Genomic DNA, 27,676 nt, shown 5'->3' with positions numbered 1-27,676 from the left:
CCCAGGACTGACACTGACTGTAAATCCAGCCATTATGATGTTCATATGATACATGGTGCACACACTTTGCAATTGTGCTAAGTCTGTGAAAATGGACTGTCTGCAATTATAAATGCTCAAGTTCTCCAGAAAGTGGCTAAGATACTGCTGGACAATTTGGCTCAAGTTGAGGTCTGTCATTTTTAAACACTCTTTCATTTTGAGGTGGTCTCCAGTGAAGCAGAAAATAAAGAACTTCTCATATCTGCAAAAGATGGATATGTTGTAGTTAATAGAATTCCCCGACAGTAACATCTCTGCACATGTCAGCAAAGAGAGTGCTTTGTCTTTAAAACCTGATGCAGTTTTAAGTTTCACAGCGGGTCTTAATGGTTAAATGAGCTTGTACAGGGATTCAAATGTACATTATCCCACTTTTTGTTTTTACCAAGAATCATTTCTTGCCATTGGCCATCTTCTAAAGCCAATTTCTTTTTAGAAACAGCTGAGGAAATGGGAGAAAACCATATCATTATAGAGGATATTTACTTGGAATGTTTTCACTTGACACCCATTGGCTAGACATTTTTAATCTTTGAGAAGAATATCCTTTATGGGCTTGGCTTTAATTCGTTGTGATGGATTTGGGTGATTGGGAGTTTCTCTTTTATTCTTTTATTTTGTTGCTCATAGCTCATACTAATTTGCCATTTCTCCCTCAAAAAAATAAATAAATAATTCTGTTTGTTCCTGACCAGGTATTCTGTGACATGAAAACAAGAGGAGGAGGCTGGACCGTCTTTCAGCACCGCAATGACGGATCAGTAGATTTTCATCGTGGCTGGAGGGATTACAAACTGGTTAGAACAGTGTACCTTTTTTACAGTAGTGCCATCTTTAATTTTTAACAGGTATGACAACAAGGCATTTTTGTTTTTATCATTTCGCTAAAGAAACATTGAAAAACAAAATCCATGTAATATAAGTGGACAAACAAACTCCCAACATTTTTGAAGACTTGTGGAAAATGAGATGTGGTCTATGAGCTTTATACAGTTTATATAGTGGATGCTATTGAATAAACTGTTCGCTCAAAGATTCATTTTGATTCAAGTCAAAAATCAAATATTTAAGAACTATGTTAACAACTAGAGCCATCTGGTACATTGAAAGTCTACATTTTTCACAGCCTTATCACATTAAAATTATGTAACTGTGGCAACATAAAAATATATATATATATATATAATTATGTGGATCTTTAAATGTAAAAGTGAAATGTCCTCTGAAGGGTGCTACATGAAAGTTAAATGTTCTCCCAAACAGAAGAAGTTTTTAAGGTTATTGCTCTATGGAGTTTTAAATGAACAAAACCTACCTCCCTAAACTAAAACAAAACAAACAGTGTCATAAAATGAAAATGTTAGATGATAGAGCATTAACCTTCAAAAACCTCATCATCACTTGCGCTAGCTTTAAATAAACAAAACCGACTTCCCTACCCTAAATACTTTTATGCACCTATTATTCAAAACATACAGTAGATTCAAAATAGTGTAAGACATAGAAAAGATGAAGAAGAGGGAAGAATGCATTATTCAAATTATAAGAATTCATGCATGCTGTTTTACTATCAATCATATTTTCTAAAATAGCTTAATATTGCATTTTATTCATAACTAAGTAGAATAAAAAAATATGTTCATGGCAAAACATTGTATTATAAAGCACAAAGACTGAGTTGTTGAAAATATTGTAGCATTGACACCAAAAGAATTGCAAAAAACACATTTGCACTTTTTGGGGAAATTAACATACAAATGTCTAACTTACAGTTGTCTCTGCATATTACAGTAAAATAAGATATGAAAAAAGTATTATAGCATACAGAATAAAAAAAAAAACATATAAATGACACTTCACCAGGGAATTTTGCATTAGACAATGAATTATAATAATGAGATATTAGTGTTATGATTTACATGTGAGCCTGTCTATCCCTTGTTGCAATTCTTGATTTACGCAATCTCTGCTTCTTTTAAACACACCATTAATCTGACATGCGTAACATTTACACATATTTAACCTGCACACAATGGAGAACTCATACATGGCATTTGACATTTCATAAGACATTGTTAGTAAGACTTGTTTGCATAACTCTTTTTAAAGAGGTCACTTTTAAACAAATGTCTTCTACCTACTCAAATAAAAATGTCCTTAAATGCTAACTTGTTCTGAAAAAAAACTCACTGTTATTTAAACAGTGGTAATTTGTCTCACCTGGGCTACTTTAACCGATAGATTGCCACAACCACACTGGGAGTAACCAACTCACTGCACAATCTATGTGAGTGTTGTTTTTCTTTTCTTTTTTCTCATTGTTGAAATGAATGATTAATATATGGCCCCAGATGGAGTGTGGAAGTAGGGAGCCCCTGTAGATTGTTTGAATGACCAACCAGTACCGCATCTCGCTGTGTTTAAATTATGTTGGAATAGTGCTATCTGATTCATTGGTCCATGTAGACGGAGATGACTTTGGTCATTTTATAATGTAAGTGGAAGGTGTACCGAAATGAAATGAAGGTGTACTAGTCTGCGATAAAGAGAAGTCCATAAATGTCACAGTTTGCAGAGAATAAGGACCCAAACGCAGAGTGAAAAAAAGAAGATTTTATTCATCCTAAAAGACAACAAAACAAACAAATACTAACCCATAGTGGAAAACACCATCCAGCGCAGGCAACCCTCTGAAGCTGGACTGGGGCAGACAAACAGAAACCAGGACCAACCGGAACCAACAGAACAGACTAGACGTGAGAAACAGGACCAACTTGAGACATGAAACAAGAAGAACTGGCACTGGACAGCACACACTAGGAGACTAAAATAGGGAAGGAAATCAACAGGATAGCAGGCAGGACAGGTGAGACAAATTTAATAATAGTCAAACAAGGAGACGGGGTATATAAAGACTGAGAGACACGTGACAATACAAAAACAAAACAAAGCCACGAATAGCACAAGCGGATATCACCAAGACAATAGTCAACATGCGCTCATGCCAACCGACAGATAAGATGAGAGAATGCGGCAACGCTAAAAAAACCATCCCATGCATTCTCACACTAGACAAGGCCTGAGCGTCTATCGCGAGGCAAACACCACACGATGAACGCAACAGGCAAAAGAATGACACAGGACACCTGTGCGAGAGTTCGGCCACAAATAAAACTGACACCTCAGACCGAACCTCAGCACAGCATGAAGACAGATCACGGCCTGTGCATGCAGCCCAAAGCGAGCACACCACGCATCCGTGGTCATGAGAGACAGACAGAGACAGAGATTATTGACACGAGTGCATCCTGCCAAGGTGATGTAATTGCAATGCACTCAGCCAATACAAGACAAGACATGGAGTATGAGTGTCAGGATCTCTACACCGAAAATCAAACCAGACAGGGAAGTCAGGATCCAGAAACCATGCTCCAGACATGAAACATGAGACCGACTGAAGAGCGCACGGCAGGGAAACCACAACTGAAGCAGTGCACTCACACAAAGACAGACAATAAAACACAAAACAGGCACAGAACAATGTTGTCAAGATCCTGTCATACAAAACCCCTTATAATAATTGTCCTACTGACATTGTAAGGGCATTATCAGTTATATGCTTTCTTCTCTTTTCTTCACATACAACAAAGGGATTTGGAGATCCATCAGTAGAGTACTGGTTAGGAAATGATGTTATCCACCTGCTTACCACATCTAAAAACTACACTCTCCAGATCCATCTCAAAGATGCAGAGGGACACCAGGCTTATTCTCAATATGACCACTTCTTCATTGATGGAGAGGATAAGAAGTACAGGTATTTAGATGTTCCATGTTCTCTGGTCTGTAAATGTCTCAAACTGATCTCTAGAATCATGTTATTCAAATACCAAATTTTTTTTTAAAACTGTTTTTCAAGTGGCTCGTTGTATGTATTGCGGCAATTACATGGTGAAAATAACACTGGAGAACCTAAAACAACAATGATTTGCAATCCCTTTTACACATATCACAAGCAAAAGGGTAGTTAATAAACATGTACTTTTTAACCTGTTCCTCACACAGTGCTATCTTATGACATCAAAACACTTTTACTAGAGTGTATGACTTGTAAGGCGATACATTTTACGTTTGCATTACATAAACAACTACATTTATATGTTAGTTCAAGTGTGATCATGTCGACATGTGAGCTGAAAGTGTCACAGAAGTACTACTATGTAGTTGCTTAAAGGAGTATTTCCCCCAAAAATTTAAAATTGCTGATCATTCAAGATCAAAGTTTCATCATCAAAACAGAATTTAAGATTTTTAGAATTTCATTTCAGGCCTCCTCCTTTAAACAATGCAGGTGAATGTATTCAAATGATTGATTAGTTTTAGAAACAAAACAATACTTATATACTTTTACCTACAAATGATCACTTCCATACATCTCTGTGATGCTCATGAGAGGGATGATGTAAGCTCATTGGTAAGGTCACGTGGAGGAGTAAGGAAGTGCAACATTGTTTACAAGAGAAACTTGCACAGACCAAGCACCGTTCACAAACCAAAACGATTTCAAAACAATATAAAAAATAATAAATAAACATTTCCAAATAATAATAATAAAAAAAACATTACTGCAGTAATTAACCATATTTTGGAGCAATGCCATTACTTTCTACTTGTTCTTTTTCTTTAGCAGAAATACATAGGCTATATGACTGTCAGGAATTCAAGCCACACAAGTTGTATTTAGTGAAACTAAGTGCGAGAGCGTTTACTGAGATTCACAGGATTTACAGGGTTTACACAGTGAGATCAATGGTACAGGTGATATCACACAGAAGAGAAGCTTCACAAACTGAAGCGAGTGAATTGAGTGCGGGTGCGCAGAATTAGAAATCGGGTGATGAGGAGTGGAGCGCTAAGGGAGGAGTGTCTATGACAAAGTTTTCACATAACCTGAGTTCGCTGGAAAAAACATCACGGGCACGGCCGATGAATTCAGATATCGACCCTTTGTTTCTTTCGATGGTCTGAAATCAGGGGTAAAATGTTCACTGCACACCCTCCAATATTTGAGAGAATGTAGGGATGTACTGATATCCAGGTTCAGCGTGATAAGCCAGAGCTTCAATCACTCATGATCATGTATAGGCAATCGATTAAAAGTTCATATATTTCCCGGCGTGCATTTTCTTTGGGGTTTCTAAAGGTTGAAACATCCAGGATACACACACCAAACGACCATTTTGAACAAACAATGCTGAAATCTACAGCAAAGACAATTAACCTTTTGTACAGCGCTGCTCCTCTTGTAAACAATGACGCGCTTCCTGCCTCCTCCTCCACGTGAGGCGTGAACTTACCAACAAGCTTACATCATCCCTCTCATGAGCGCATGTCACAGAGATGTACGGAAGCAAACATTTGTAGTTAAACATATATAAGTATTGTTTTGTTTCTAAAATTAATCAATCGTTTGAGTTCAGAAGAACTTTATTTGTTGAAAGGATTCATGTGGATTATTTTGATGCACCATAAATATGCATTTTGGACCATCAAAAAAAAAATTGTACATTCACTTGCATTGTTTGAAAGAGGCCTGAAATAAAATCTTAAAAATCTTAAATTCTGTTTTAATGAAGAAATAAACAGACACATCTTGGATGTACTGAGGTTGAGTAAATTATCAAAGAATTTCCATTTTTGGGTGAACTATTCCTTTAAGCAATTGCCTTTTTCATGTTACATTTGCTTTTTATGACACTATCGATGATGTTTAGGGTTTAGGGCAGGGAAGGTTTTGTTGATTTAAAACTCGATAGAGCATTAACTATAAAATCCTCATCTCAACCTCAAGGAACCACAAAATATAATTTTGCAAAAATGTCACCACAAGCTGAGATCAGGCTGAAATGTCCATGAACTGGAGGTCATTTGTGATACATACAAGCTTAAATGTGTGAAAACATGCAATCATAGACAAAAACTGCAATTGCTGGAGACAAAATCACCAGCTTTTCCAGTTCATGGGTTTTTCATAACAGTCCTATTTTATTCTGTGGTTTAGTCCAAACCAATAAACTCTCACTGCACTGGTGGGAGTCATGCTGTATTTTTCATAAATAGTGTGTCATTTAAGTGTGCTGTGTCTAATGACACAGTCCAGAGGTCTTTTAAATATGTCAACATTTTAAAAAGGGGTGAGTGTTGTAACGTTGCTGTCAAATAGAAACAACAGTGTGCATACATGTGTGTGTATACTGTAAACAGGTAAGGAAAATGCTGAACAGCCACTTGCCAAATCCCAAAATGCTTGTTTTCCAGTTTACCTTATAAGGTAAGTGTGCATTTTTTAGTGTGTTGAGAATACTGGCATCGTCTAAAGGGGGTTGGGTCCATTTGGGAATAACCAGCCAAGCATCCTATGGTGTAAGGATGTTTTTCCTGCCAAGACTGCACAATGTCTAGCTGTGTGGTCCTTACTCTGGCTCTGTGTGTGCTGAGCGCTCATAATCCTTTCTGGTGAGACATCATCGACCATGGATTGTGCTCAATGGTGGTTAAATACCCTAGAATGCACATTAATAAGTCTTAAAGCTTTTTGAAATCAGAAGAAAATCAAAAGAAAAATCTCCAAGGAATATCTGACACGAGTTTACAGCTGGACCAATTAATGGCTTTCACAATGGATTTAATATAATTTAACATATTTGAAATGTCTGAGCTGAGTAAGAATGATAACTCTATTACTGGTCCATCTGTGACTTACAAGAAATGGGGAAGAAGAATAAAGCAAAATTGTAGACCATTTCAGGAGCAGTTCTAGGGTCAGTAGAACTGTCCAGATCTACTGGTGTGTGCATTGCCCCAAGACAGCAGACACGACCAAAAGCCAATGATCTTGAAAGAAGGGAAGACTGCAAGTGGAGGGTGAAAAAAAAAATTCTAACTCTAGCCCACATCTATTTTATTGAATTTTTTATTCCATTTATGTGAAATCAGTGCGAAAACAACTGTAAGCCTTTCTTCGTGTTGTTTCTTGACAATGTTCATTCTACAAATTGCTGTAAAAGTTGTGTAAAGTGACCACCAACATGACATAGGAAGGCATCCAGGGTCCATTGCTTGAGGACTTGACTGGGGGAGTAGAGCACACATCTTCATCTCAGGAGAGGGTAAAGGCGCTATGCGCATGCGATGCACCTGGATATTTTAGCATCTTCAAAGTGGCCACAATATGCCTAGATTTTGCAGAAATGTACTCTTGACATTTTCTCAAACAACTTCTTGAGGTATCACCCTGGGATGCTTTTTAAACTGTATTAAAGGATTTCCCATCTATGTTGGGCACTTATTGGCTTATATATTCGTAATTATTCGGTCATCCATTTCAAAACAATAATTTTTTTTTAAATACAATTTTAGTTTTGTAATTGTTGGCACAAATATATTTTTGTCTACAAAATTAATTTCAAACATTTAAGCATATGCCTTTATATTAAAATGTTTTTAAGATCATGAGAAACATTTCAGGCAAGTGACCCCAAACTTTTGAATGGTAGTGTAGTTGTCTTTTCTGTGTTTCCATTACACAGTCTACAATTTTCTGTACATTCCCATTTAATTTTCCCTATGTTCCTGGAACATCTTTTGTTGGTCCTAGAACAACATTCCTTTTGTCACGATCCCCTGTTGTCTGCCCCATGTTTCACTTGTCAACTGTCATAAACTACACTTCCCATAATTCCCTGCCCTCATCACTGCCCATGCACTTCATTGTTCTCACCTGCATGTCATTTAGTCACCATTGTGCTTGTGTATTTAAACCCTGTTTGTTCCCCAGTCATGGCCGGTCGTTGAAAGTAGATGTTTGGATGTGTCATGTGTCATGTGTCATGTGTCATGTGTCATGTGTCATGTGTCATGTGTCATGTGTGTAAAGTATCCAGGTCAGGTTTGGGGAATGTACAATTAATTTTAAATGATCGTAATCAATGATTAATCATACGGGTTGAACCAGATAACAATACATACAAAAACGCCCCAAAAAGGGCTTATATAGTCCAAGAGTCTGCTTCAAATATATATAGATAATTAAACACAACAAATTATAATTAATTAGGAATATACATTTGTGGCAGCGGGGGCGTGGTCAAGCGCCCGTCCGGGAGAGAGAAGCGGTAAGGGCGCTCACACCTGGGCCAAATTATGACTAACACCTGTCTCTAATTGCAGTAGAGTGAGGAGAGCGGTGAAAAGCCAGCGGCCGCAGAGCAGAGGACGTCGACCAGAACAAGCCAACCCACTGCGCTTATGTTATTGGGTGTTGATTTTGTTATAAGTATTTGTGAGACAGACATTAAAACCCTTACCTTTTTCCCTGGAACCTTCGTTTCCTGTCCTCCTTCCCGTGAGGGTTTTACAACATTATATGCAGACAGGCTATATTCATTTTAATAACACCTTAATGGAATTGACCCGTAGGCTACCGCAATCAGTCAGTTCGTCCAGGGAACTGCTTTGCTAAATACTCCTGATCAATTCTCTTGAAGGTTTATTCTTAGTTATAAGCTTACTCATCAAAGCACGTTAACTTACTTTGATAATATCAGCTCGTAGCTTTAGATCGCACATTAAAGAGGCTTTGTTCTATGACCAACAAACACAGACAATCAAGCGTATAATTGATTTTAATACAAGGCACTAGGATATATCACTACACTTGACAAACAAACATGTAACATAGAATAACATAAAATAAGCAAACTAAAAGCAATAAGGAAAATAGATGGATTATTATAAGGATAGCCAACTTATTACAACAATTAACCCTTTAAGAGCCAGCAAATGGGATTACACACTTTAACGCGTTTGGATTTCAGATGAAATAATACTTGCACAATGGACCTTAGTGTGGCTGAGCAAGACTGCGTGTATGTCGTGTCCTCGTGGCGTTCTTGAGACGGAGGATTTCGGTTCTGTGTTTCCAGAGCGTGGAGTTGAAACTCACTTGAAGAGAGAGTTGAAGGGTTGTTCTGAGAAGTTGCAATGTTCAGCAGAAGAGAAGAGAGTGGGGTGCCGGGGAAGTCCAAGGGAGGTCCAGAAGTGAAGCGGGGAAGTAAGAGGGTAAGAGGGTAAGAAAAAAGAGAGTGCGAAGGGCGGTGTGGATGCAATTTATAACCTTAGAAAACGTGTCCCACCTCTCATTGGCTCGACCAATAAGAAGGGTGGAAGTTCCAGGCGGAATTTGGTTTATTGCTCTTTGTTCTAAGGGTGCTCATTAGCGTGTGCACCCTGGAGGGTGGTAGCCGATGAAGAAACTAGGAAATATTCTTGTAATACTAATATGTTGTTGTTATCGACATATCATGTACACAGTCATTTCGATCTTCAAAATACCAAGTTATAGAGACCAAATGTGCCACACATATGATTTCGGTTAACCATAGTATGCAAAGTCTGAAACATTAACCCATTAGAGTTTGCAAGAAAACATAGACCAAACAACAAAAAGGAAAATCATGAGATGGAACATTAGATACATGTCAATACATTTATCACATGGATATATATATATATATATATAGAATATATAGGATTAAAAGGGTTCATTTCTCCTTCTCAGTAAGAATTAAGTGAGAGTCAGCAATCTCTGCACATTCCTTTGGAGGTCGTAAAAGTCTCCCTTATTTTGGGCACGAGATGGTTCCTTTGTCCCGTCAAGGCTCATTTGCATGACCGGGTCCGGCTTTGGCTTGAATAACTCAAAAGATGGTAAAAAAACATAGCAGAATACAATTCTATGGTGATCTTATATTTATATTCAGCTAGGACAAATCGTAAGGTTTAATTTGATACCAAGAAACATGTATTTGGTACCCTTAAAAGTGGATATACACTCTTAGGCTATTAAATATAAGGTTTCAGAGTTTTACTACACAACTAAACAATTCTAACGAGTTTGATGTCAATCAGAAATACACAAGTATATTAAACATATTTTTTTAAACCTATTTCCTTAAAAATAAGCATTTCTGGGTTTTACATGAAAGACACAACTTTTTGCGTGATGCGTGAATTGGTGACCACGCCATCTCGGATACGCTGGCTGTTGAGAAACATGACAGGCTGGTGGCAAGTCTATGATAACCTTTTGGGCTCCAATGTAGTTGAAGAATCTCTGGATGGCCCATACAGTGCAGAGCAGAGCTTTTTCACAGTCTGAGAATTTACTCTCGGGTGGAAGAAGTGTCTTGCTGGCATATGCGATTACTCTTTTGTCTTGGTCATGCCGTTGGTACAGGCCAGCACTGAGACAGTGGCTGGAGAATCCAGCTTCTAAGTAGAACTCATTTTGTGGGTCCGGGTAGGCCAGGCACGGAGCGGTGCATAGGTGTCGTTTCAGCTCGTCCATGGCATGTTCTTGGACCTCTGTCCATACAAATGGGCAGTCTTTTTTCAGAAGGGCAGTTAGAGGTTTTGCAATGTCTGAGTAGCTCTCGATGAACTGCCGCGAGTAATTGCACACCCCTAGAAAACTTCACAGCTCTGAGATGTTGGTGGGTGGCTTGAATACGGCTGGACTGTGGTTCGATGCCCTGTGATCCTATGAGTAGGCCCACATAGTTGACCTTGGTTTGGCACCACTGTCCTTTGTGGAGGGCGATCTTGGTGCTGGCAGTGGACAATTGGTTCAAAACATAGTCTATTTCTTTCATGTGGTCGGCCACTGTTGTGCTTTTCATGAGAATATCGTCTATGTAGATAAGATTGCCTCTTGTTCTGGCATCTGGGCATGCTTTGTTCAGGAAAATGTTGAACTCAGCAGGTGAGTTGGCATAGCCGAACGGACACCTGTTGAAAGTGAATTGTCTGTTGCCGAACGTGAAAGCTAGCTTGTGCTGATCTTCTGGATGCACTGGTATGGTCCAGAATCCAGAGGCCACATCGAGTGTAGAGAAGATGGTGGCTCCTCTGATTCTGGGTATTTCCTGCTCCAGTTGAGTCATGGGCCATCGTGACAGTGGCACCTGTTGATTCAGTTTCCTGTAGTCAATGGTGGGTCGCCACTTGCCGTTTGGTTTGAGGACGGGCCAGATGGGGGCAGAATAGGTGCTGTTGCATGGACGGATGACACCTTTTTCAAGCATGGATTCGATGATCTCTTGCACCAGTTCGTGTGACGCGATGGGGATCTTGTACTGCCTGAAAAAAGTGGGAGGAGCATTAGGGTGCGTTGGGATGCGCACGGTGTGGAGCTTGGTGAGACCACAATCTAAAGAGTCTTTGGCAAATGATGCTTTGAACTTGTAAAGGACCCGTCTGAGTTCTTGTCGATCTGCATCATTATTAATTGCGTCAATGTCTTTTAGAATTTGCTGAACTTGAGATTCAAATCCTGGATACGGCTCCTCTGTCGGTGTGTCGGCTGTCGTGTTGGCAGGCAGAGGTGCAGCAGTGTCATCAATCTCGCAGGTAGGCTGTTTGGAGACTGTGTATACTGCAAGGTGTTGGTCCTTTGTCAGTTCTGTTCTGCATACCTGGTCTTTGTCCACTGGCATGACTGAAGTTATGGAGATGATCTTGAAGGGGGTTGTGAACACTGTGTTGTCTGTGTACCCTTCGGGTATCATTGAAGCTGGGATGGGCCCAATGATTGGTAATGTTAGTTCAAAGTCATGAAAGTCGTGGCTCACTAGCCATCCTGCTCGGTAGGCTTTTGGAATTGTGATGTCCATTGCCATGCAGTTGTTGAAGAGGATGTAAACAGCACGGGATGTCACTTCAGTGAGGGGCGTGGCTTCCAGCGTGAGTCCAAGTTCAACGCATTCGGGTGAAGGTTGAAAGAAACCCAGCGTGTGGTTTAGGGTTTGACCACAGCGCATGTTGAGCCGAACAGCGACCCCTTTGGTGTAGGCTGGTACTACAGTTTCCTGTTCATTGACCAAGGTGCAGACCTCTGGAATGGTCTGGCCTGACTGGAGGTTCGCAGTGTTGGTTGGAACCATAGGAGGCTGTAAAGTCAGTGGGGCCCACACAACCTCATTAATAATGTCTACATGTGCGTTGAGGCGAATCAGAATGTCTGCTCCAATGTAGACATCATGGGGCAGTTTTGGAAGGACCAGGAAGTAGTGGGTCAGACATCGGTAGTTCCACTTCAAGTTCAAAGCGCAGATCCTTTTGGCAGTCACCATTGTTGATGGGCATGAGTTCAAAGGAAAGCAGGTGCGCTTGCTGGCAGATGGAAGGTTCGGTGTGTCTTCAATGAGAGCATTGTATAGTGAGAGGCTGATGGCTGAGTTGTCTGCCCATAGTGCAAGTATGATGTCAGTGGCAGTTACACCATTCACGTGCAGGTCAGCTGTGACCTTGGGGCAGAAGGAATCAAAGTCTTGGGTGAGCTGAAATGTGCAGAGTAGCGAACTTGAATCTCGCTCTGGTGCTGATGCTGTGTCCCTGTGGCTGGCTGTGAGAGTTCCCGTGACCTCTGTGACCTGACAGTCTGGTTCAGGTGTTCGGGGTGGCTGAAGAGGGAGAGGTTCACGCACTTGAGCCCAAATCTTCAGCTGTCTGAAGTCCAGCAGGGGCTCGAAGCGGTCTGGCAGATCTTTGCCGATGAGGAGGGGATATGTGTCCATTGGTGAGATGTACACAGGGTGTACCAGGCTCATGGGACCAATCGTTAGGTGAATGGGAGCTACCTGTTCAAGCCGGATGTCATTTTGGCTGGACATTTAGCACGCATTTCTGAGATTTTAGAGTTCGATTTTGTCTCTTAGCTTCAAATTTGAGTCTTTCAAAAACTTCAGCTGATATCAAAGTGAGGTCTGCTCCAGTGTCTACCAGGGCTTCGAGTCTCACCTCATGTTCCACAGTGATGGCAAGATAGAGTTTTCGTGCTACCCCCTTTTTGATCAGATTCCCCAGGTATTTTGGTGTTGGGGCTTGTGTGGTGATCGATAAGCAGTTAGGGTCGGTCTCGGGTGACTCGGTGCAGAGACACACAACCAAAACAGCACTTTCTGGTATCTTAGGGGCTTGGTCACTGGTGTGACGTATTGGGTTGTCCGCTGCAGGGGCTTGGTCACTGGTGTGACGTATTGGGTTGTCCGCTGCAGGATGTGTGGTTGTCAACTGCAGTGAGTGGGTGTCGCTGTCACTTGGTGATGTGATAGCTGGTTCGGTAGTCTGTGTCTGAAGAGTGGTGCTCTGGGTGCTTGGTTCCGTAGGAGGGCAGTCAGGAAGGGTGTTGGGCTCATGCCTTACGCTTAGTCATGAGGAGTCTGACCTGTCCTCTTTGTCTTTCTTGTGAGGTGTTCTATGAAGAAGCTCTTTCAGAACCTTCAGGATCTCTGCGGTCTCCGCCGTGGCCTCACTGTTTTTCTGTGGGGTAGGCTCGGACTTGGACTTGCCGGAGGCATGCTGAGAGGTTTTCCGCTGCGGGCTGTTTGGGTTTGACGTTCTCGTCGACGGGGTTCGGTTCTGTCTGGGCCGTCGGTTGGCTTCCCACGTGGCTCCACCCTTTTGGTCATGGGATGGCCGTGGGCTGTCGTAGAATCTTCCAGAGCGCCCGCTCTGGTGCTTAGGACGAGCACCATCACGGTTGTGCTGCCCTCTCCTGTCATGGAACGGTCTAGCCTCAGGGTAAAAAGGTCTGTTACTGTGATGCTGTTGGACGCCCTCTAGTGCCAGCTCTGAGCGCTGATCAGTGACAGGGCAAATGGTGGGATTGTTCACAGTCTTTTCAGAAGCAATCTTCTGCTTGGTGAAAGCTTTATGGGCTAAGTATCGCAGCTGTTGGGTAGTCATGCTACGAGGGCAGGCCAGGACCCCTAAGTGATGGCTCACCGTGGGATGCAGGTTTCGGAGAAAAAGAGTTTTGAAGTTGAAATCTTCCATACCAGGTTCGTTCCGTGCTCCGAAGTAGGCTTGTCGGATGCGGTTGTAGTAGGCCTGTGGAGTTTCCAGTCGGGCCTGTTTGAGGTCCATAGCGGTGATGAGTCCTTGCTCTGACTCTGGATCAGAGAATTCTCTGATGAAGGCCTGCCGTAGCTGTAGGTAGTCTGATTTGACAGTCTCTGGTTGCCGATCCAGGAAGCTGCGCACGTCACGACTAGACGTAATTCTTAGCAGGTACACTCTGTCCCGCATGGTCACGTTGGGAACAGCGTGCAAGTGAAAGTCTATGTCTTGCAGGTAGGCGTGCACGTCGTGGCCTCCTGCAGGGTTTGGGGTGAAGGTAGGGATGTTTCTGGCCAGCTTGTCAAGTTCTTTTTGTTGCTGACGGGGGTTCTTGGAGGCTGGCTGGCGACATGTTGAACAGTGGGCTTTCACCCCCCTTTTCAGCTCTGAGCTCTTGGCTGAAAAGCTTGGGCCCACTGGTCAGGGGAAACTCTGTGGTGTGCGTTTCCCTTTTCTGTTCACTTTGCAGTCTATAAGAATGTTTCAGTTCTCTGTGAACAGTGTCAAGTTCATATTTGAGATGGTCTCTGTGCTGAATAAGTTCATGGATTTCAGCTCGGGCCGTGATCAGGTGCTTTTCACAGGCTTTGGCTTTAGCATCTCTGTCTTTTAGTGCAGTCTCTGCTCTTGCTTGTTGCAACTTTTCGTCGAGTTCCTCTCTGGCTTTTCTCTCCGACTGTTCTCTTTGGTCTGTATCTAGGAGAAGATTTTCCAGGGCATTTCGAAGTCTCTCTACTTCCTTTTTCTGTTCTGGGTCCGTTTCATCCTCTTCCTTTCGCTGTTCCTCGGTCTCGAGGCGTAGCTGATCTAGACGACTCTGAGTTTTGGCTTTGTTCCTATGGGCCTCCTCAGCTTGGAGTTTTAGCGCTGCGGCCTCCTGCTCCAGGTCGAGGTTGTTTTTCTTACTTATCCGTGCCTGGGCGACGAGATTGTAGGCAAGACTTCCGATGATCTTGGTCCATTCTTTGTGGTTGTAGCTCTGTGTTGGATCGTGGGCCATCAGGCTGTCCAATTCAGCGTCCAGTTGCTCTCGACCTAGGGGCTGTAGGTCCCTGTCGTCCTTGGGTAGGACGGTGTCCGTCATTGCGCTCAGCCAGGTCTCGAGGTGATCCCAGTGGGCTGCGGGACTGGACGAACGGGACATTCTGGCTTACTGTAGGCGAGAGAAAAACAGCACACACAAAGAGGCCAATGCAAGTATGTGTAGGGTTAGCGAGCTACGATGAGGTGGCTATTATCAGCCGTAATTTTGACTAACTGGGGTAGACAGTTAGACAGTTAGGTGGGCCGAATTTTGCGGGTCAGTGCAGGTCTAAATAAAGGATTTGACAAGGCGGCAGCCCACAAGGGTCATCTGATGATGCAGGCTGCCTGTTTGTCTCTTTATTCAGTTTTCCTTGATGGCTCTTGTAGGCTCTGTCTTAATGTGAACTGGAAGTACACACTACGACAGAACAGAACAGCAGAATAAAGTAGAACACAATTAATGTTAGGTATAGATAGGCAGGAGAAAAAGGGCCTAAGTCTACCACCACTGCTAGGGTTTATGTTAGCGCTATCGAGGTATAAACCCTAGGGAGATGGTGTGGCTTAGGGGAGAGAAAGACAAGAAATGGGCCAAACGCTTAAATGACCGGGGGAATGTCTACTATTATGTGGCCTATACTGGTGGATGGATTTTACCTTCTTTTAGTTTGCCTGGGGTGAATCGATGTCACTCTGCTGGGGACCAGCACGTGGTCAATCTTTCCAACGGTCCCAAACACTTGACCGCAGTGTCCCCGGGCCGTCTGCCACTATCACGGTGCGCCCTCTCAAACAACTTGACTTTAAACACAACCGGCAACACCAAGGTGTCAACTGTCAGACGACACAACAAGATTTTGATTTTCCCTAGAACCCTCGTAAGAGTGGCCCCTCTTCAGGCCCTGGTTTAGGTAATTATTCCAAACTTGCCCTGCATGTCGACTGACGGGGTTGATGGTCCTTTGGAGTGCCAAATTGCTGATGTCGTTGCATGCCGCTCCAATGAAAAGAAACAGAAGAGTCCGAGATTCACATAAGGCCAGCGTCGGTAACGCCGGTCGGATAAACCAGCTCGCTGGGAACCAACCAGAGATGACTGTCGAATCACCACAGCACACTAGGGAATTCTACCTACAAATACAGAACAGGATTTAGCAAGTGAAAGTCTTAAAGTGAATTAAGGCTTTCTTGTTTAAACCAAATTGAGTAATTATGTGTGTAGAAATAACAGGCAAAAGCTTTACCAAATAATGATAAATAAAGAAGTTTGATACTGATTAATTATCAAAACAATCTAACCACAAGAAAAGACAGAAGTAAACAAGGCAGGATGAGCAGACAAACTTAATTTAAATTGAATTCAACTTGTTAAACTTAATTTAAATAAGCGTGTAAAAGGACGTTAAGTAACAGAATAAAATCTGATAGTAGAAAGAACAAAGGAGTAATAACAAGTATTAATCACAAGAAAGGAAGATAATTAAAAAGGAAAAACAAATAGGAATAGGTGGTAAACAATTCCAAAATGAAATAAAAGGAGGGAAAAAGAGATAAGCCGACTTAGCAGGGAATGCCTCAAAGGCGTGCTCCCCCCAAAGTGGGATATCAGCAGCTGTACTGAGACACTTAATTCAATTTTAAATTCAGAAATGATTTTTTTTTTCAACCAAAATTCAACCAAGTGTATTCAGTCAGAGGCAGGAAACTTTGGCTAAAACCAAATACTTATAGTAACAAATTCAACGAATAAAAATGTTTATAACAGTAAACAAAACAAAAACCATAGCCAACAGAGGGAATGAAAGTAGCTGTTCAGATAATTTAGCAAAGGAAAATAAATGGAGACCTATTTCGAGAATGTCCACACGATGGCGTACTTGTGCTCGCGCAAAATGACATCATGGGGTGGGAGTAATTTGCGAAAGCAAATTAAATAAATATATATGACCTGTCTGCTAATGTCCACACGATGGCGTACTTACGCACGCGCAAGATGACGTCATGGGGTGGGAGTAACTTGAGAACTAATCAAGCACTTACAGGCTGCCCTCTAGTGTTTTTCAGCGGTATTACACCCTATATTTTAGTGTGATTTCAAATCAGAGAGAGAGTTCTCACGCTTGGATTTTCTGCAAAATCACAATTATTCAATTGAAACCTCGGCGGGTCTGTTTTTTCTTTTTTTTTTGGTGCTATGCTTCACATAAACGGAGTGGCAGATTTTTTTCCTGCACTACGAGTAAATGTGGACAACAGGAATTGTACGTCTGTTATTCGGCTCCCATACACATCAGGAATATAGCACTTATTCAAAATGTATTAGGTTTTCGATTGATTAGCTACGTCAATGTAAACCAGGAGTTAATTTTATAACGATTATAACCTCAGGCCTTACTAAGATGAGAAAAGGAGCATCGCTTAACCCAATCTTCTTTATCGCCCTGAAAGAAGAACGTCGTTCTGAACAGGGGATTTTGTAATATTAAAATTTAGCGCGTCTTTACAGAAGCAATTTTAATATTATGAACTGCAGTTTACTTTATTACTCCACAGTGGCAACAAATGTTTAGACATTATTTAGCAACTTGTTAATCGTGCTGAACTGGGACGGGCTTTTTGTGCCTTTACAGTTCCGGCGCGCTCGCGTACAGAATTAACAACAAATATATACATGTAATAATATACACAAAATTGACAATGCATTCATTCACAAAACAAAGCTTAAAATGTGCCCGCATTAATCTCCACCATTATGTAAGGTATCCAGGTCAGGTTTGGGGAATGTACAATTAATTTTAAATGATCATAATCAATGATTAATCATACGGGTTGAACCAGATAACAATACATACAAAAACGCCCCAAAAAGGGCTTATATAGTCCAAGAGTCTGCTTCAAATATATATAGATAATTAAACACAACAAATTATAATTAATTAGGAATATACATTATATGCAGACAGGCTATATTCATTTTAATAACACCTTAATGGAATTGACCCGTAGGCTACCGCAATTAGTCAGTTCGTCCAGGGAACTGCTTTGCTAAATACTCCTGATCAATTCTCTTGAAGGTTTATTCTTAGTTATAAGCTTACTCATCAAAGCACGTTAACTTACTTTGATAATATCAGCTCGTAGCTTTAGATCGCACATTAAAGAGGCTTTGTTCTATGACCAGCAAACACAGACAATCAAGCGTATAATTGATTTTAATACAAGGCACTAGGATATTTCACTACACTTGACAAACAAACATGTAACATAGAATAACATAAAATAAGCAAACTAAAAGCAATAAGGAAAATAGATGGATTATTATAAGGATAGCCAACTTATTACAACAATTAACCCTTTAAGAGCCAGCAAATTGAATTACACACTTTAACGCGTTTGGATTTCAGATGAAATAATACTTGCACAATGGACCTTAGTGTGGCTGAGCAAGACTGCGTGTATGTCGTGTCCTCGTGGCGTTCTTGAGACGGAGGATTTCGGTTCTGTGTTTCCAGAGCGTGGAGTTGAAACTCACTTGAAGAGAGAGTTGAAGGGTTGTTCCGAGAAGTTGCAATGTTCAGCAGAAGAGAAGAGAGAGGGGTGCCGGGGAAGTCCAAGGGAGGTCCAGAAGTGAAGCGGGGAAGTAAGAGGGTAAGAGGGTAAGAAAAAAGAGAGTGCGAAGGGCCGGTGTGGATGCAATTTATAACCTTAGAAAACGTGTCCCACCTCTCATTGGCTCGACCAATAAGAAGGGTGGAAGTTCCAGGCGGGAATTTGGTTTATTGCTCTTTGTTCTAAGGGTGCTCATTGCGTGTGCACCCTGGAGGGGTGGTAGCCGATGAAGAAACTAGGAAATATTCTTGTAATACTAATATGTTGTTGTTATCGACATATCATGTACACAGTCATTTCGATCTTCAAAATACCAAGTTATAGAGACCAAATGTGCCACACATATGATTTTGGTTAACCATAGTATGCAAATTCTGAAACATTAACCCATTAGAGTTTGCAAGAAAACATAGACCAAACAACAAAAAGGGAAATCATGAGATGGAACATTAGATACATGTCAATACATTTATCACATGGATATATATATATAGAATATATAGGATTAAAAGGGTTCATTTCTCCTTCTCAGTAAGAATTAAGTGAGAGTCAGCAATCTCTGCACATTCCTTTGGAGGTCGTAAAAGTCTCCCTTATTTTGGGCACGAGATGGTTCCTTTGTCCCGTCAAGGCTCATTTGCATGACCGGGTCCGGCTTTGGCTTGAATAACTCAAAAGATGGTAAAAAACATAGCAGAATACAATTCTAAGGTGATCTTATATTTATATTCAGCTAGGACAAATCGTAAGGTTTAATTTGATACCAAGAAACGTGTATTTGGTACCCTTAAAAGTGGATATACACTCTTAGGCTATTAAATATAAGGCCTCAGAGTTTTACTACACAACTAAACAATTCTAACGAGTTTGATGTCAATCAGAAATACACAAGTATATTAAACATATTTTTTAAAACCTATTTCCTTAAAAATAAGCATTTCTGGGTTTTACATGAAAGACACAACTTTTTGTCAACTTTTCATATGTCTTTTCTCACATGGTAAAGCATGTAGTGTGAGGGAGTCACATGGGAAAGGGGGTTTGTCAATAGCTGGAGTGTCTCTTTGTCAATAGCGCATTATGCTCGTGGAGACTAGTTGGCGCTATTTCAGTGATTATAGGAGTTTTAACAGTGGGTTCTTTGTTGTTCAGAATGATAAGTCCATTGATTCCTCCAGACGCTACATGTGTCATGTTTGATGTTACCTTTGCCATGTTACCTTTGCCCTCCGTGGATGTTTCTCCGGCCTGTGTACACTTTGGATGTCTTGTGTTTTTGTTTTATTTTCCCATCGTGGATGTTTCATTTGTTCCTGTCTTGTTTGTTGTTCTTCATCTTTCAATAAAAATCGCATTTAGATCCTCACGCCTCACCTGCCTTCGTAACACCTATAACCAATCATTGCCCCCTTGTTTTAGGGGTAGCATTAGAGCTATGACGGGCTAATAGGATTGTTTATAAGACTTATTTGTGTAAGTAATGTTGTGCACATTGTATCTTGCATATTTTATGTCAGCTTGTACTGTATATTGTTTACTGTATATTGGATACATATGTATATTTTGAAATTTTCAATGCAATTTGGCCCAAAGTTGGTTTACTGCATTTTACTATTTCTTCTTAGTATCCATGCAAGAGGCTTTAGAGGTACAGCAGGACGCACCAGTAGTCTCACCCACACAGGCACCATGTTTAGCACTAAGGATCAAGACAATGACCAGTGCAGCTGCAAGTGTGCTCAGATGGCCACTGGAGGTATCATATTTTATTTGTCAACCATTATAAATTATTTCTAACCATTTTGTTAATTCTATCATTGTATATGATGGAAAAAAATCCCAACATTCCTTTATTGCTCAAGATGTAAGCACTACAATAATGTCGCAATATCAACGGTCTCCATAGCAACTGAGAAAGTCGAGGTAGCCTATTAATTAAAAAAGAAAAACAGTCCAAGTTCACTACAGAGTGTTTTTATTTTAATTTTTTTTTTTTTTTTTGCAACACAAACAGGTGTGATTTAGTGCTACATGACCATTTTAAACTCTCTGGATCTTGCTACAGTACCTTCAGACTTCTATGTAAGATTGGCTAACCTCTTTTGAGTAACAACATTGCTTATTTTCAGGTTTTGGGTTTACTTTAGGGCTCACTTCAGTTGCCGCTGCCACATCCTTTAAAAAACGCATATTCTGTGCCTGTTTAAGGATGAAGGTCCCAAATAAAAAATGACTCTCTTGAATTGAGTGTAAGAATGATTACTTATGCAAAAAACTAAGGAATATACATTTGATTAATGTTAAAAGTATTGAAAGCACTCTAGAGAACTGTGCAACTCTATCAGAATATTGGCCTGACTGACATTAATATTATTTTGATTATGTGAAAAGGCAATCCAGAAAAATAACCTAGCAATGTCAGCTCAACCTTTTTATGAGCTAAGCCACCATCATGTAACAACCTCTTTGTTGATGCATCAGCGTTCAGCAAACATCCACCACATCTTGCCCTAATTGTTCATTACTGTACATACCAACTATGCTAACAGTCATATATTTTTCTTCTGATGTTTATGAATAATAGTACACACCCTACTTCTTTCTTATTACTTCACAGTGACTGGACTGTGTGAATGTGAACGGTCATGTGTTTATGTATTCATGGTTGTGATGCCACAAAATTACATTTTTGGAATTAATTGTTTTTGCAGAATGTCTACATAGTACATTAAAATCTCAAGACCAATACAATTAAATTTTTTATGATATGACCAGTTTAAGTGAGGGCAAATTAACCAGATCATGAAAAATACTTGTGCTTCGTCACTACAGGGTGGTGGTTTGAAGCTTGCGGGCCATCAAATCTCAATGGGGTATACTATTCTGGAAACTCCAATGTGGTACGCTATAATAGTATAAAGTGGTACTACTGGAAAGGACAAAGCTGGAAGGCATCCATGACAACTATGATGGTACGACCTGTGGACTTCTAAAAGAAGAAACAGATTGTCAAAAAGTTTTTATTTTACTTCACTGACAGCCAAATCATACAAACAAGCTGGTGACTTCAATGAAAATCATGGACAGATTGAGCATTGGACAGCTTGTACCCATGCTATTGTAGCCATTCAATCTGTCTCCATTTTTTTTGTATAGTCTGGTAAAATTGCACCAGAAATGTTTTATCTCCCTGTATAGTAAAAGTCCTTGCTATGTAAAATGCAATGAACTGGAATGGTTGATCAGTGCTCACATTCATACATGATGGTGAGTTATGCTTTGAGCCTGATGTCTGTGTGATAAAACAGTAAACTATCATCCTTCCCCATCCAGTCCCATCCAAGCTTCAGTCCTCCCAAGAGTTCTTCTCCCATTCCAAAGTGCTTGTAAAGGGTTTAAAAGGGAATACCTCTATAAACTTGAACAAGATATAGAAACGGTTTTATGTTTTATAAGCAGACCTTTGATTATAAAATATATATTTCTAATAAAAACCAGACATGAAATATGCAATGAGATCTAATCATTATCAAGGAATGAGGAAGCCTGGCAGTGTTGTCTCCATACTGAAAAAAGGAAAAAAGGAAAGAAGAAGATGAAGAAAAAGCTGGTCTCCCAGTCTTATAAGACCAGTCTTTTGATTTAGATGGGTATTGTGCTCTTTTCAGTTTGCCAATATGGGAGACCCTCTTAAATAAGACCTGCAAGACAACGTTTTTTCAGCAGGGATGCATGCACTCTCTTCCATATTCATAATGGCAAAAGAAGTAGATTTGGCTTAATGCTGTGCTGTGGAAGCCTGACCATCCATGTGGTGTTAATAGCGTCTGTATTGGCTCTTTTTATATGCCAATCGCTTGATGAATCATTCAGTGAAGGCACTTCCTTCTGTTACTCTAAAACACTCATAAGAGGCTGGTTCTCTTGCCCTGCTGACCTGTGTTCACACTCAGCACTTAGCCATGGTACTGTGGTCATGATTTATTACTCTGGTATACAGCCCCATTCATCCATGAACCACTGAGCAAGGAGAGTTACCTGCTCTTCCATTTAAGATATCCTCCTGCCAACGTTTCAGCATTGATTTGTATATGTATTCGCTGTGTAGAGCCAGGGCCCCCTCAATGAGCCAATTGTATTATGGTTACATTGCCTGTTCATAAGCTATTATACTCCTCATAAAAGCCACATTTAAGAGGCAAATATACTGTGTTTACACAGACCTTTTAAAGATGTCATAATTGACCTACTCTTATGTCATAACAATATGCTTTTCTTACGCAGAACACAAAAGGAGATGTTTAAATGCATATTACAGTTCATCTTTTCAGTACAATGGCAGTTGATAGGGGCTCATTTTAAAGCTTAATAGAAGACCCAAACGTAACATAGTAGTCCATGCGATTATGCAATATATTCAAACTCTTTTGAAAGCATACAATATATTTTTATGAGAAACAACACAAAGTCATTTTTCAGTGAACATCTTGATGTCTGTTTTGCTTTCATGAACACTTGCAGTGACACACTCATTAAAACATCTCCTTTTGTGTTTCGTATTAGAAAGAAAGTCAGATTTGAAATGACATGAGGGTGGTGAGTAAATTATGAAAGAATTAAAATTTTTTGGTGAACTATTCTTTTAATGTTGCTTCACGTTCTTTTCTATCACAGTAAAATGTATACTAAGTGTTTTAAAATTCAAATCTGAAAAAAAAAAAAAACTAACCTGCTGTAGCCAACCAGACTCACATATTAAAAATTACATAGATCTAAAAATATGAACAGAAAATATTTCAGCACAGAAACGGGCAAATAAAAAAGAGATTTACCAAAATGACATCATGTGCCCAAAGATTTGTGGTATGCCACTGTTGATTTGCCACAGCAGGAAATATGTACAGGTCATGGCAGACATTTGCCAGAAATACACTGCAAACAAGGCAGACAACTACAGATGAAGACCTTGCCCATGCACCATTGCAACTAGAACAACTTTAATATGGATCCAGCAGCTACTGTGATAGATTCATGTTGGTGAGAGATGGGGGTTAAGGTTGTGGGGGATCAATCGTATTTGGGTTTAAGATGAGAGCTGGACCCTCGGCAGCTGGATCCTCCCTCCGTGGAGTGTGCATTATTTGTTAATGCCACCATAATACTGACCTGGTTCAGTGTGCAAATGAAATGCCATTTACTGACAAGGGGTTCTGCACCAACAGAGCCTTTGAGCACATCCAAGAATTTATCATCACCTTGAGCAGGAGCAGGCAGAAATAAAGAAAGCTCAGTGGGGAGGGTGAGTAGTTTCCAAACATAAATCTCTGTCTTGCCTCAGTTCCACATGGTGAAAGGTGAAGACCGGATGGAGACAGGGAAGACAGATGAAGTCAGGGACGTGCCAAAGTGAACTCAGGGGATGGTGGATCACTGATAGTTCAGCAGAGCGGAAACCACTGACCTCAAATGAGAGTGAACCAGAAAGGGTAGTACCCGAAAACCACACAAACATATGCTTTCTCTTTGGTTTTGCATTGTGTTTGTTTTCATGTTACATGTTTCATGTGACATAATTCCACTCTAATCATGTTGCAGATAAAATATATTTTCTTTGTAAACAGCAGGGGGCACTCAAGGCACAGCAAAAGCTCAATGTGTCAACTGGCAATGTGTTGCATTCCCTGTTGTTATATTATAACCAAATTGAAGCTGCATATTTAGATAGCGGGACTGATAGTGACTTTGTGTACACACTCACTTGTTTCTCCCTCATCATGGTGTTTTCTGCTGCAATTTCTATTCCAATTACGTTAGCCATAACAGCTATTGTGAGGCAGCTCTTTTAAACTGTTGTCTTAAACAAGTGGCCAAATGAAGGGTGTGAAAAACAAGATGTAGGGGGAATCATGCAGTACTTGCTTATTTCTTATAAAGCACCTAAAATCTGTGATATGTGTACCAACAAGTGAGAGTCAAAAGACTGGAAGACCAACAGACATGGCTCATTAATGCCTCTGAAACACAGAGAACATATTGTTGCAATCAGTCGTCTACTTTCGCCAACCCAGTCATCTATCAAGGCTACAGCGTTGGCTGGTTAATGATCTAACATATTAGCACTTCAAAGTCCAGGTTCTTTCCTTATCTGTGTCAGGGTGTGCTGTCTTATGCTGCATAAGCAAAATACATTGCATTTCTTTGTTTTTCATCCCAGCTGAGATTTTGAAGTTAAATTGTAGAGCCATTCAATACAACACCCAATTAAACCGATTGCCATATAAATCTACCACTTCATTTATTCTACCTTGATTCTACCAGTGCTTTCTGCTAGTGGCAAGACAATAGGTCAATTCGAGACACTTCTGAAATCACACATCTAAATGTGTATGTTTGCAGCAGACGTATTATTATTATTATTATTATTACAAATAAAATAAGAACATTCTGTCTGATGGGATTGTTTCCCAATACCCAGTACGTCAAAGCCACAATATACAGTATATCATGTGTTGACTGTAACAATAAGACTGAAATCAAAGCAATTCAATATTATGTATAATCAGTGCTGGGTAGGACAACATGTTATCTGGATTGCTTAATCAGATTATGAAAATTATATTTGCAAGTACTTGTAATTGGATTAAATTGCATTTTAAAATGCTCATAACTGGACTACAGTTACTTTTTTATAGGTTACATAATTAAGTATTAACAAGGCAACAGCAGGAAAATGTTAATAATTTATAACAATAATTTATAACAAATGATTACTAAAAACAGCATGAAACACAGAACAAAATTACCCAGAAATACTTTAACCTGGGGTTTCCAATGACCATGGCTAAAGAATTTCCATGGTGAAAGTATCAAGCGGTTGTTCCCTATCTGTCACTCACTCAACGTTTTGTCGATGAGTTGACATTATTTATCGTCCTTATTCTTTTTTATTTTTACATTTTATGACTGTTTTATGTTGATTTGAATGTCCATACGTGTTCATAATGTTGCTTGTGTTTTGTGAAAAAACTAGATATCTCAAGTGTTTTGAATGATAAACTTTGGCCATGCACTGCCATTGCTGTTATATTGAATGTTTATTTTATTCATGTAATGCTTAATGCACTTTTGAAAAATAAGGAGATCAAATGCTCAAACTCAAACTAAAGTAAAATAGAATTAGGTTGAAAGTATTCCAAAACTAATTGGATTAGGTTACCCCAAAAATGTAATCATTATATTACTTATTGCATTTTTGTCATGTAATTTGTAATCAGTAACTGACTATAATTCACAAGTAATCCACCAAGCACTGTGTATAATATATAGTTCATCATCATATGGAAATTTAATTTGTAACGTTTACTTAATTTTTAAAATTTTACCTGTAATAAAATCTACAGCATAAAGACATGCACATGTGTATGATCCTGGCAGTAGAACAGATAACTCTGTAAATACATTTTATAAATTATTTAAAGATGATAAGTATGACCTTACTGTGAATAAACATAACATCATTATAATTTAGAGCTTTCTCAAAATGCTCAGTTTTTGGTGAGGGAAAGCGCCATTCTGGTGTGGATGAGAGGTGTAAATTAAGCTAAATTTTCAAATAAAAAAGTGCATTAGTGTGGACATGTCCTTATACCTACTTTCCTCCAAATATTGGGGCCCCCTCTGGAATCTTTGGAACAGATGGTACTATAATATAATTCTAACACATTCCACCCTGACAGCTAAAATGTCTCTTTCTTCCACCTCATGGCTCAATGAGAATTTGGGGAAAAGCATAAAAAATCATGACAGAATCTATTAAAGCAAGGCACAGTCTTGACCCAGGGCAAAAAATTAATATTTAATTCTGATGGGAAATGCAGGCCATGAGTTAAAAGCTTTTATTATTTATTAAGCTCATCTCTCATTTTTTTTTAAACTCCCCTCTTCAAAGAGCATATGTATAGAAGCAAATATTAATAGCAAATAAAATTGTTGGTATGACTCCTGGCAACTTGTTGACTGGCTTCCTTCTGTGAGGAAAAGGCTGGAAGAGAGAGGAAACAGTGTTGTGGAAAAGTTATTGTTCTTCTGTTGTGCTTGGTTGTCTCCATTGCTTGCAGTGTGCTGGAAGGAAAGGAAAAGCATGGAAAAAAAATGCTGAGTTCCATTGACTAAATGGTTCCGTAGAGCCTTAGGCTTGTAAACATCAAATTCACTATACCACCAACCGTCAAGTAAAATGACAAGAAATTGGGAACATTGCATTAAAGGGCACCTATTATGGAATTTTGAAAATTACCTTTCATGTAGTGTGTAACATAGATTTAAGTGAACAAAAACATCCTGCAAAGTTTTATATATGAAAGTTCACCGTAAAAAAAGTTATTGTCTCTCAAAAGTAGGAGTCGACTCTGAGTCAATATAATGAATCGATTTTCCAATGAGTCATTTTCCTTTTCGTTGTGACGTCAAGACGAAAAATTATCAAATTGGCCGCGCCCACTCATTGCGCGCGCAGACACCAGGGAAAACTTTAAAACATCATGTCGACAACAAGACGCTGTGTTCTGAAGTGCATATCAAAAGCGACCTTTTTTTCACTGCCCAGGGACGAGCGTGTGAAGAATCAGTGGCTAGAGTTTATATTTACAACTATACCACACAAGTATAGCCCGAACCTTGTGCTGTGTTCGCGTAATTTTAATGACGATTGCTTTACGAACATGAATGCTTTCAAGTGTGGATTCGCGAGCCAGTTGATACTGAAGGAAGGTTCAGTACCAAGTTTATTTGGATCAGCTTCCTCCTCCGAATCACAACCTGTAAGTATTATTAATAATTGTTGCTTTTATGTGTTTTTTAGCATGCTTAATAAGTATTTGTGTGTGTTGTGTGAGTTACGCTCAGCGCAGCTTCTAGGTCTCCAATGTAAATTTTTTTGAAATATGTGAAATGTTTGTCGATGTTATTGGAGTTGTCATAAAGAATATAGCAATAACTTGTAGTAATGCAGTGCTTTATCAATATGTTTATGCGTTGGGCT

The 27,676-nt window shown here is 39.9% G+C and overlaps 1 protein-coding gene across 3 annotated transcripts in view; it reads left to right on the top strand.

Moving 5' to 3' along the window:
* The window catches only part of LOC127650570 (angiopoietin-2-like), a 64,985-nt gene extending 42,850 nt beyond the window's left edge, over nucleotides 1-22,135 (top strand). For all 3 annotated transcript variants that reach the window (XM_052136069.1, XM_052136071.1, XM_052136070.1), the window contains 4 exons: nucleotides 738-839; nucleotides 3,693-3,859; nucleotides 20,262-20,392; nucleotides 21,469-22,135. In XM_052136069.1, the coding sequence (XP_051992029.1) occupies nucleotides 738-839; nucleotides 3,693-3,859; nucleotides 20,262-20,392; nucleotides 21,469-21,629 (561 nt within the window). In that variant the 3' untranslated portion in view covers nucleotides 21,630-22,135. The remainder of the gene's footprint in view (nucleotides 1-737; nucleotides 840-3,692; nucleotides 3,860-20,261; nucleotides 20,393-21,468) is intronic.
* The last annotated feature ends 5,541 nt before the right edge of the window (nucleotides 22,136-27,676 follow it).

The sequence above is a fragment of the Xyrauchen texanus genome, chromosome 10, assembly GCF_025860055.1.
Source record: "Xyrauchen texanus isolate HMW12.3.18 chromosome 10, RBS_HiC_50CHRs, whole genome shotgun sequence".
Lineage (NCBI taxonomy): Eukaryota > Metazoa > Chordata > Actinopteri > Cypriniformes > Catostomidae > Xyrauchen > Xyrauchen texanus.
Note: the sequence above shows the minus strand (reverse complement) of the source record. Positions and strands in the feature narration are given on the sequence as shown.